Source organism: Chelonia mydas, chromosome 15 (assembly GCF_015237465.2).
Source record: "Chelonia mydas isolate rCheMyd1 chromosome 15, rCheMyd1.pri.v2, whole genome shotgun sequence".
NCBI lineage: Eukaryota > Metazoa > Chordata > Testudines > Cheloniidae > Chelonia > Chelonia mydas.
The window spans coordinates 23,704,227-23,716,435 of record NC_057856.1 but is presented as its reverse complement, the minus strand read 5'-3'; the positions used below and the strand labels follow the sequence as shown (position 1 = coordinate 23,716,435).

Below are 12,209 nucleotides of genomic sequence, written 5' to 3'. Positions count from 1 at the left end.
ATCTTTTATACACACAAAGCATGAAAAAATACCTCCCCCCACCCCACTCTCCTGCTGGTAATAGCTTATCTAAAGTGACCACTCTCCTTACAATGTGTATGATCATCAAGGTGGGCCATTTCCAGCACAAATCCAGGGTTTAACAAGAACGTCCGGGGGGGGGTTAGGAAAAAACAAGGGGAAATAGGTTACCTTGCATAATGACTTAGCCACTCCCAGTCTCTATTCAAGCCTAAGTTAATTGTATCCAATTTGCAAATGAATTCCAATTCAACAGTTTCTCGCTGGAGTCTGGATTTGCAGTTTTTTTTGTTGAAGAATTGCAACTTCCATGTCTCTAATCGCGTGACCAGAGAGATTGAAGTGTTCTCCGACTGGTTTATGAATGTTATAATTCTTGACATCTGATTTGTGTCCATTTATTCTTTTACGTAGAGACTGTCCAGTTTGACCAATGTACATGGCAGAGGGGCATTGCTGGCACATGATGGCATATATCACATTGGTGGATGTGCAGGTGAACAAGCCTCTGATAGTGTGGCTGATGTTATTAGGCCCTGTGATGGTGTCCCCTGAATAGATATGTGGGCACAGTTGGCAGTGGGCTTTGTTGCAAGGATAGGTTCCTGGGTTAGTGGTTCTGTTGTGTGGTATGTGGTTGCTTAGATCTGTCGGATAATCTTGACCAGACACTGAAGAAACCATGTTTTTATAGCTTTTTTTTTTCTTCAGTTGGTTAGCTTTTTAAGCTTCTCTCCATTTTAACTTTTCACTTGTTCTTCTGTATTTAGCACATAATTTAGGATCTGACCATGCAGCTCTTATGCGAGCAGTTTTATTGGATCAGAGCTGTTCTCACTCCAATAAGTCGGTGGAATCATTGCTCTCACTTACACCTTTGTAAATCCAGGGAGTTTAGCCCATTGACTTTATTGGAATGATTCTTGAGGTTTTTGGGCTTTAGGATCAGGCTTGGAAGTTGACTTAGACTGATCAGGGTTTTTTTAACTTTCTAGTTCATTTCATTTTGTGTTGCATGCTCTAGTATAGTGATGGTGTGCTTAGGTTTCTAGCATTGCTTAAGGATGCTGCAGTACTCCAAAAGAAAACGTGTCTTGGGTTTACAAAATAAGGTGTTTTTTTTTTGTTTGTTTGTTTGTTTGTTTTTTTAACTGTCCATTCAGCAGAATTTTTTCAGAAACTTGTGACAGAATAATGGGAAGGAATGGGAAGGTGGGGGCGGTGGAGCAAGAATACTTCTGTCAAACTAGTAAAAATGTTGTTTACTTCAATAAACTTTTTGCCTATATTAGAGAAACCCCACTACTGATGAGCATGAAGCTAAATGAGCAATTGGTCTGCTTTCTTTCATTACAACACTTCTCTCTTTCTCCTTCTCCCCCTCCCCCCCCCCCATTAGTATTGACCCAGCAAGAAATCTCTCCACAAAGAAAGATGGAATTAGGTTGCTTACAAAATGAATGTACTTTTCAGCTTGTCAATACTAGATTTATCACTGCTGTCTCAGTCTCGTTCCTTCCCCCAACGTGCATTTGTGGTATCTTTTACTCAGTCATATTTCATGTTTTGTCTAAGCAATAATTGATATAAAACAGGAGCATCCAGTAAAATTACATTATCCACTTCATTTAGCTTTATACAAAGCAACAAGCTACCCTCGTTAGCCTTCTGAATTTTGCTTTCCATTGCTATTTACTACTTGATTGTTGGATCCTGCAGATAAACTTGAACATGAAAAGTGTGGTGAGGCTTTTATAAAAGCAACAAAATGACAACTATTGAGTTTGATTTATTGATCATCGTAAAGAAAATGTTTGCTCTGTGAAATATCCTATTAGCACATTTCTATAAATGAGATCTGGTATAACGAGGAGAGGAAAGCATGCTCCAAAATCGAGCAGTGAACAATTTAAATAACAATTAGAGGTAGGTTGGCTGGCTTATTTACTGTTCAGAGTTAGGTTACTCAATACCTTTTGATACTGCTAATGTTCCAAACTGTGCAGTAAGTGTCAGATTCTGTCACTCCAGAACAATTTCATTGTAATTGATACTACAAGCCAAAAGTACATTCACAGCTGAATCAAGGGCCAGCATAGCTCCCTTCTGACGGTCATAACAGCCATTCTGTCTGCACTGCAACCTGGACCCACATTGTAACTGTTATAATTTAATATTTCCCTTGAGGGCCTGATCCTTTATTCCAAGCCAGGCTTCAAAGATTTTTCTCAGGCCTGAGTATCTATCTTAAGGCCTGTCTACACGGTGAGTTACTGTGTGGCAAGGCAGGGTTTGTTCTACAATGTCCCAGATTGCTGCACAGTAACATTCCATCTGGACTCAGCTACAGCACAGGGAGGTCATGGCTTAGTGTGCTACTTGAAAGTATAGTAGACTAATTTGCGCACTGCTGGTTGTATGATAGGGGCTATACAAGTACCTACCTGCTACCTCTGCCTCTCTGTATGGGGCTTTTAAGGCTGGCAACTGTTCATATGTGCAAATTTGTAGGCCTGTTCTTAAAATATAGCCGTTAATGTCTTATTCTTAAACATTTTGTTGACATTTCATTTTAAAGAAAATCCCCAAAGGCCTGAAAAGCCAAAAGAAGGGTTACATATACAGGCTGGATTATTTTAAGAGTGCTATTGGGTCTGAAAATGATCATATAGATGACTGTGTGGTTGAGTAGCAGTTAGTTTTGTTTTTAAAGTTGAAGTAGTTTTAAGTAGTTGCTTTTCCCTCTTTTTTGTACAGTGTTTTTCTAGAAGATTTCCTGGCTACTGGGAAAGGAGACCAGGCCCCCCAGCTGGAGTTCGAACAGCTGCCCTTCAGTCATCCTCTCTTTATCATGTATTCATCTGGCACAACAGGAGCACCAAAATGCATGGTTCATTCAGCAGGGGTACGTCTTCCCTCCTGGGGCTGCAATGTCGCACTGTCTATTTATAATCATCAGAGCTCTTTTTTTGTTTTTTTTGGGGCGAGGGGGAGGGGAGAAGAGTGTATGTGGTGATGTAAGATACTGATCGTTTCCAAGGGGGGCCTGGTTGGGTCAGTGGATTTTGATAACTATGTGAAACCTTTCACCTTTAGGTCCATAGCTGAAAGAGATGGGTCAATAAGGATCAAAAGTCCTTACTATCTGGAGCTTGTTCTGGTTGTTCATGACGCTTCCCAGTGGACAAGTATCTGTCGCACAACTGATGTCCTTGCTGGAGAGACGAACGACTGAATGAACCTTGACAACTGTGGTTGTCTCTGACATTCGCAGAGATGACATGGGGAAGTTTGCAACCCCCGTGCTGGGCTTTTGTGACTAGAAGAATTCTGCCCCTTGAGCTGTTAATCCAAAACCATCTCCATCAGTAAATTCACTTAAGGCTTGTCTACATTTAAAACACTCCAGCAGCATAGCAGAATTTTTCTGTTGACCTAGTGCTGTCTACTCTGGGGGGTTAGGTCAACTTAACTCACTGCGCAGTGGTGTGGATTTGCCACACCCCTGAGTGGTGATGTTAAATCAACCTAATATTCTGGTGTAGACCAGACCTTTTTGTGACAGTTGGGTAGCTGTTGCTAGCTGCTTTGGGTTCAGAATGTTAGGATAAGCACTTGTGAAGACAGGTCAGTGAGCAGAGAAGGTAGTGAAAGGTGTGTGATAAATACAGTTGACCAGCTAGATTAAAATACACCGAGGTAGAGAAGACAAAGGGAAGGGGATTTTCCCCTCTTCAGAGTTCTGTTCATCACCAGATAATTTACACAGCTGCTTAGCTTGCCCTTGAATCCTACCCTTCCTCTTCTTCTGCCTCATCCTCCCAACTTGGTTGGAGCCACACAGTGGTGCTGATACAGCTGAAGTTTAGTTTCAATAATCAAAAATACAAGAGGAGATGAAATGACAGCAAAAGTGTATTAAATAACGTTGATCACAGTGGATTTAAAATAGCTTGATTATCCCCTGGATCTTTTTACAGGAAACGTTTTTTCCTTGTAATCTTAACTTCATATACCCTACTGTGCGCAATGTGGTAAATGCGTATGTTTCCTCTGCAAGTCTGTTGTGGTGTATATTTAAATGATAGCCATAAATAATTTAAAGGAAGACAAACCTTTAAAATGTATTATCCTGCAGGCAGAAGTAAGGGTAGGTGGGGGTGTGTGTGTGTTTAAATATATGTAACTTTTTTCGTTTCGGAAGCAAAGCTCTAGTGTATTAATGGTTTAAAGAGAAACATGTGGAGGTTGTTGTAGGGTTTTTGTTTTAGTTCTCTAACAAATGATTCAGCAACTTGTTTTTATTTTCATTTCATTTTTTAATTCCTAAATCATAGAAACATAGTCCCCAATTCTAATCTCCCTTTACACTGATTTCACACCTTGGCAGTTACGCCTGATTTACACCCATGTAAGCAAATGGAGAATTCGGTTCTTCAGCTAGAATCCAAGACACAAAGGGGTAGATTCTCTTCTCTGCCCTTCCACCCCCCAAAACAAAAACAAAAAAAGAGCTCAGCAGTCTTCTGCTCTGAACTGGTTTACACTCCATTTTCTCCATAGTAGTAGTTCATAGTTTGTGGGTGGATTTATCTTTAGAAATTTCGTTACTATTTCAGACCCTGAGAATCCAAAAGTGTAAATTGGGAAGAAGAGAGGCAACAAACATTTAATTGAATTTGATCCAATGGGGGTATAGTCTCAATTTCTACAGGACTGTAACTATAAGGGTACCATTAAAAATCCTGCTCCTGCAAAGATTCAAGCCTGCATTTCACTTGCACACTGTGAACGCTCCCATTAAACGTGTGCATAAGTCTTGTGCAAGATTGCTTCTCAGTTACTGGTTGTGGTATGGCAAAGCCATGAATTCTACGTTTAAAATGCAGGTTGTAGAAAGTAGTCTGTAGCTAGATGGCAGCATTGTGACATCTTAGTGCACTGGAGCATTAGCAGGTAAAATCCAGACATGGCTCCTCTGAGATGCTAAGGAAAAATTGGATTTGCTTGTATATTTTTTTTATTTAATATTTTTTCCTTTCCATCCCTTAAAGCATGTGCAATTTACATTAGTTTTTTGTTTTAAATTTTTATCTATAATGGATTTTCTTTCAACATATATTTTGCTTGATTCATGTCAAGTCCCTAATAGCTCCACCATGAGCACTTCCAAAAATGCAAAGCACAGCTTTTGTTTTTAAATCAACCATTTTAATGTGTCACTTTACTACAGTGACACAAGGAAGCAGTTTATACATTCATTGATTCTGGAAGGTCCGTCTTGAATGATGATCCAAGAAGTGTGTTAGCTACATTTTCAACAAAAGAGAAAAGCAAGTAATAGCGTAGTTCAGTGCATTGTCATGTGCCAGTGGAATTTTCCATGCTGCTAGCCACATGAATGCTTAGGAGGTCGTCTACATAGTTCTGTCTGCAGTCTCCAAAGAATTAAAATTTGAGATAGCTTGAGCTACTGTTGTGACCTAGTAGGTGTCATGGCACAAAGCATTCATGTCATATAAGTCCAGAACAACTTTGGGTCCCTCACTCCTTCCAGTCAGCTGGGTGTATTGTGAGTGTGAAACTATGTCAAAGGACTTGTTCACTTGGGGAAATGGATCTGCAGAACTAGAGTGATATATTACTGTACTGCTATAGTTCTCTTGGTCAATTTCCTCATGTAGGCAAATCCTTATGGGCTACATAGGGTGCTGCACTACCCTAGTGGCTGGCTATGGAGTGATGCTGCAGTTTGTGGGAGCACGTTGTTTACTTTTGTTGTAGGTTAAGTGCAGATACTGTTGAGATCTAGTGAAGGAGGATGGAAAGTTACATGAAAGGGGAGTGGAGAATGCTATCCATGCTGATGTGGATAGGTCTGGGAGTTGCTGCCTGTTTGTTTCTTTTTTACTTTGAAAGATGGTGGAATTCAATACCTGTCTGTAACCTTGAAATACTCATTGTTGAGGGCCATGCAGCATTAGGAGTCTGAAAAGTATATTTGGCCACCAGATCTTTGCTTTTTATTTACATAAACTTATTTTTCCCTTCACTCTTTTATTTTTCAGGGCACACTAATTCAGCACCTGAAGGAGCATATTCTTCATGGCAACACGACTAGCAATGACGTTATTATGTACTATACAACGGCAAGTGGGGCTTATGACATTTATAAAACTTTAAAAAAAAAAAAAAAAGTTTTAAGCTTATTGCCGTAATGACCTCCTCAGATGCATCTTCAAAGCATCTGCATCATGTGGGGAACTGGACATGTTGGAGATGAGTGACAATTTTACCCTGTTCATCTTGGTGGAGTGGCAAGAATTTGTGCATCCCTGGGAGCCTGGTGGAGGGGGTATCTAAAAGGCTATGAACCTTCATGGTTGGGGCATGAGCCAACCTCTGTCACCCCCACTTGGGAACCCCATAAGTGCACTGGGATTCTTTGCACCTTCCTTTGAGACACCTGGTTCTGGCCACTGTCAGAGATGTGAGAGTGGGCCAGATGGCCCACTGGTCTTCTCCATTGTGGAAATGCCCATGTTCTGAATGAGTGATTTCTAATAATATAAAGGGAAGAAAATAGAATGGCTGTTTTGTGACTCCTTGGAGTTTAACCATCCTTATTTGGTGCTAGTGTAGTCAACACAGTGCAACTTCGGTTTAACAGTGACTTATTTTTAAGAAAATAAAAGCCTAGAAAGGTTGTTTTGGGGCTTTTCAAATATTTTAAATATTATCCTAATACTATCCTACTACTGTGATGCTCTCCATGCTCCCAACAGTCATTTATATTCTGTTGAGGAAGATGTAAATTCATCTCTGTGGAAGTTTGTTTATCATGTTGGGGCAGTAGCAAGGTAGAAGGTATTGTACATGGTATGAAAGGAGTTTCTGCTTGGCTAGCCTGTCTTTCCCTGGTGAGCTCCTGTATAAACTTGTGACAGTAACAGCTAATCTACATTGCCTCCACTAGGAATCTGGTTATTTTTCCCCCATCGTTGTTTAGGCTTGTACCTCAATGGCAAATCAGATAATACAAGTAGAGGTGATCAGCAGAGATGTGCATAAACTCAGATCTTTATTATAAACTCTTAGGCTGTAGCGGTTTGAGGCTGGAAAAATTTGAGATGTGGGAAAACTAATTATGCTTAGTTTGTAAGAGTCCTGCTGAAGGTCAGAACAGAGGCTGCTATAGCCCTTGACAGAAATTAGAGCAACCCCTACTTCTCCCAGGCTGCTCTGAAAAAGCAATCTCCAATGCTTAGTGCTATGAACACACTCCTAGTGTGACTTGTCTGCTGGAGCTTGCAGTGGAGTTGGGCAAGAAGGGGAGGGATAGCTCAGCGGTTTGAGAATTGGCCTGCTAAACCCAGGGTTGTGAGTTCAATCCTTGAGGGGGGGCCATTTAGGGATTGGGCCAAAAATTGGGGATTGGCCCTGCTTTGAGCAGGGGGTTGGACTAGCTGACCTCCTGAGGTCCCTTCCAATCCTGATATTCTATGATTCTAAGTAGGACCACTTACAGATGCCTTACATGGCCCAGGCACTGAGGAGATTTTCCTGGCTAGCTGCAGGCCCCCATATGCCAACAAAGTGACATGTATGGGTGGAGGGAGGGAAGAATCCTTTTCCCCCAAGTGTTTTTTAGCACAGGCACTGTACCCTGCATTCTGCAAGGAGATGCGTACATACAGTGAACTCTGGAACTTTCATAATGTCTGATAAAAGTTTTTTTAAAAACGTCAAGACGTATTGCATTCCCATATGATGGGATTCAGTGTAAAGCAGCAATTGAGTGTCATAAAATACACACTAGATACTACAAACCATGTCCGAATTGGTGTTTTAGTTCTCTCAAATACCTGCTGTCACTTGTATCCTGTGAAGTATTTTGGGCTAAATACCAAATCAAGTACCACCTGAAGTATTTGTGAAAGTTGCTAAACAAAATAAAATTATTATGTTTTTGGTCTATAATTACCAGGTAAGTCTAATACCCTACAATCATTGTAATTTGGGATAAGTACATGGGACTCTGCTGTTCCTTGTATGATGGATTCTCCATCTCTTGATGTCTTCAGATCAGGACAGGATGCTGTTCTGGTACATGCGCTTTATTTGCGTGCAGGTTACTGGGCTCAGTACAGGAGCAACCGGATGAAACTCTCTGGCCTGTGTGTTAGGCAGGCAGACTGAGTGATCTAATGGTCCCTTCTGGCCTTAAACCTATGAATATATTATCGGGGTAATTTAAAACCAATGTACACGTTTTGCGGCCCTACATTAATTCCATGAGTCTTCCTCTTCCCCTCCCTCGCCATTTTATTTTATTTTTTTTTGGAGGCCCGAAATAAGGTTACTAAAGTGGGGGCCAGGTTCTGAGTCAGCTACAACAAGTGTAAATCTTGATAGCTTCGCTGGAGTTACCCAGGATTTACGGTGATAACAGTTGAAACTGGTCTATGGGTTCTGATAAATTTACTCTAACAGTAAACAAATGTAATGCAGTGGTATTCTCAAGTAACATTGAGAGACTGAATTCACAGGTCAATAAATAGTTGGGAGAGACGTCTCCTTCCGAGGTATGTGAGCTCACAAAGATAGAAACTAACATGGGAGTCTTGTTTGTTCTAGACTGGCTGGATGATGTGGAATTGGTTAGTGTCTGCGCTTGCTGCAGGAGCTTCAGTGGTCTTATATGATGGATCTCCTCTTGTTCCATCACCTAATGTGCTCTGGGATTTGGTTGACCGACTGGGGTAGGTAAACAAGATGTTGAAGTGAACTATAGAACTTCTTCTCAATTTAAGTCCTAGAAATTGCTGTCTTCACTCGTTAGTCTGTTACTAATCCCACATAACAACAGCTTCAATAGAGGCTCTTTGCTTGATCTGAAGCCAACGTATAGGGTGGCATAGTTTTTAAACTTTGGCTTAATTTAGGATAAACTGTTTAAATTTTAGACTGAAGTGGTCTTTTTTAGAGGGAGTGAAAGACAAAGGGTTGAATGGTGTGTTTTAGAATTCATTCAGGCATTTTGATTCCCTGTAAATAAAGAATGTCAGTTCAACAGTCAGTTTTAAGAGCAGCCTTTTCAAAAGGCAGTAATTGGGAACAGTCTAAAGAGTAATTTCTCAGTGCACTCGGAATTAGTGAAACAAGAATTTATTTCAGACTACTTGGCATAAACCTGAGTATGGTGCTTGATAGAATTTGAAAGCCTTAAATTGACTGGGGCCATTCAGCAGGGCTACCTGTATTTTCATACTTTGCTTTCTAATCTGTTTCATTCTTTGTCAAGCAATTTATTAGTTGTCATATATACCCGTGTGACCATAATGCAGTGCCGGGTGCCCTCTACTGGTGCATAAAGAAATAGCAAAATTGAAACTGAAGCAGCTTTAAGGCCTTTCATGATATTTGACCTTTGTGCACACTGGACAGAGCATTGATTTTTATAACGCTACCATTTTGTAAACTGCAGATCTTTACATTTTTACCGTTTAAATACTCAATATTTTTAAATTACTTAATGCTCAGGTTTAATGCATTTATGGTGGAAAGTGGATGCAGTGCATGTCACCTAACTATTGCCAATTAATAATTAAAATGCAGCTTTGCCTTTCATGCTACGCAATATTTAACGATTGACATTTTGGTGCTGGCTATTTATAATTAAAGGTTACATCTTAGTGAAATTGTTTCTAGTGGAAGGTTAATAAAATCTTTTGAGATTTAGAGGGATTCAAGAGCAGAACCAGTGGGGTAAAAAGTTAGTCTAGAAATAGAACAGATTATTTCTGAGCATCATCAGGGTATGTGGAAGGTAAACGAAAGCAGTTCAAGCATGTATACAGGTCTAATATTTAATGGATTGCTAAAAGCATTAGCCAGCTGTATGCTAGCCTTCTAATGTAGTTTGTTCCAAAATATTCATGTTGGCTGTTATCTTGTGTAGCACACTGCACTTTCATGACAGGGCATAACTGTTTACCCTGGTGATACTGAATAGCAATAACTCCTTGATTGGGATGATTTTAGTAAAGAGTCTGCTCAGTAGTGCTCGATTTAGCCCATATCAAGGGGTTAAGTCGGGGTGGGCAAACTACGGCTCAAGGGCTTCATTCGGCCCTCCAGATGTTTTAATCTGGCCCTTGAGCTCCTGCCGGGGAGTAGGGTCGGGGGCTTGCCCTGCTCTGCACAGCTCCTGGAAGCAGTGGCATGTCCCCCGTCTGGTTCCTATGCATAGGGGTAGACGGGGTTCTGCACACTGCCCCTGCAGCTCCTATTGGCCGGGAACCTCAGCCAATGGGAGCTACAGGGGTGGTGCCAGTGGACAGGGCAGCACGCAGAGCTTCCTGGCCACACCTCTGCTTAGGAACTGGAGTGGGGGACATGCTGCTGATTCTGGGAGCTGCTTGTGGTAAGCGCTGCCTAGAGCCCGCACCCCGACCCCCCCCTCCTGTGCCTTGACTCTGCCCCAGCCCTGATTTTTTCCCCCACCCTTGGTCCCAGCCTGGAGCACCTTCCTGCACCCTTGGCCCCAGCCCCACCCCACCCCAGAGCCTGCACCCTGAGCCAGAGCCCTTAACCCCCTCCTGCACCCCAACCCCCAATTTTGTGAGCATTCATGCCCTGCCATACAATTTCCATACTCAGATGTGGGCCTCAGGCCAAAAAGTTTGCCCACCCCTGGGTTAAGTGGTGGTAAACTGGTGTTGGAGGGGAGGGAACTACTCCAAAGACTTCGGAAAGAGAGTATGTCAAATAGTAAACCAAAAAAATAGACCAGTGTAGAGTATCCTTGCCATATAATAAATGGCTCAGAGGGTGCTAGTAAGTAAAATATTGCATAAGGATAAAAATACTTCATATGATTGTAGTAAACCACAGCCGAAGGACCAGCCAATCACTGTTTGTAATAGAGAAGAGATTGTGATTTATTCTTTATACAAAGAGGTGCCCATCCTATGCTCTAGGCGCTCATGCAATATTCCATATACTTGCATGTCTCTAAAGCACCTTGCAGAAATAATAATTATCTTCATACAATTCAGCATATCCTCAAGGGAGTTTATTGCCACCATGTAAAACTAACACTATGCCAGCACAAATCACTTGAGCATTACTTACACAGGAGCAGGATTTCTTGAAGGTTAATGTATAGATCAGGCTAACACTTCCAGCAATAAATGGAGTTGAGGGGGAGGCTTCACTTTAACTTTTAATTGGTGTGTGGGAAGACTTTTTTCCTTCTTCTCTCCTTCCTTGTGATCAGAGAACTGAAAATGAGTTATATGCACTCATTTAAAAATCTGTTTCCTGGTTAGGTTAATGGCATCTCAGAACTCCCATATTAAAGCAGTAGGCAAATGAAGCTCTTGGGATTCTATTGCAGCCCCAGTTATATTTTTAACTAATGTAGACAAATGTAGGTATTAAGCCTCATTGATTACTTTGGATAGTTTAACTTTTTCAAACTGAATAACACTCACTGTTCTATCTCCAAAGTTTTAGTAGGATTTCTTTTTACCACATTACTGCTTGCTATGCAATCCTTCTAGAGTCCATTGGTTTGATCAGGGGGATGGAGCCAGGACTCCTGAGTTCTATTTCTGGTACAGGCCTTGAGTACGTCACTTTGCCTCTCAGGACCTGATCAAATGGGTGTTACAAGAATATTTTAACTTATTGGATGGTTGTGAAGCTTGATTGGGGCAGGGGAGAGGGGTAGCATGCAAGGAAAATGTTTATGCTCTTGATGCTTTAACTGGCTTGTCTGTTTCTTGCATATGACCACATTCTCCAGCTATGTATCTTATTTATTTATTGCATTAATTGAAATATTTATTTCACACTGTGCCTTCAGTGTTGGTGTGACTGTTTTGCGTAATGTGAATAGTAATGCTGCAGAGCTGATTGCATTATCCTAAAGATCTGTAATTTGCAACTGGGAGAAGGAGGAGACTGCTCAAACTTAGATACTAAACACGGTGCCTTAGCAAGTGTAGCAAAAATTGCCTTGTTTTGTGAGTAGCAGAAAGGTGCTGAACCAGGGTTTTCTCCTTATGACATCTCCCCAATTCTAGAATTCTTCAACAAGCAGCCACATATACACTATGCTCCATATGTATGCAACTCTCATTGACTTCAGTTGGAATTGAGTGTGTATCTGAGAGCAAAAC

The 12,209-nt window shown here is 41.2% G+C and overlaps 1 protein-coding gene across 1 annotated transcript in view; it reads left to right on the top strand.

Annotated features, from left to right (window-relative positions):
• The window catches only part of AACS (acetoacetyl-CoA synthetase), a 60,224-nt gene that overhangs the window by 33,108 nt on the left and 14,907 nt on the right, over window positions 1-12,209 (top strand). The window contains exons 8-10 of the mRNA XM_037878638.2: window positions 2,779-2,926; window positions 6,090-6,170; window positions 8,659-8,783. Of these exons, the coding sequence (XP_037734566.1) occupies window positions 2,779-2,926; window positions 6,090-6,170; window positions 8,659-8,783 (354 nt within the window). The remainder of the gene's footprint in view (window positions 1-2,778; window positions 2,927-6,089; window positions 6,171-8,658; window positions 8,784-12,209) is intronic.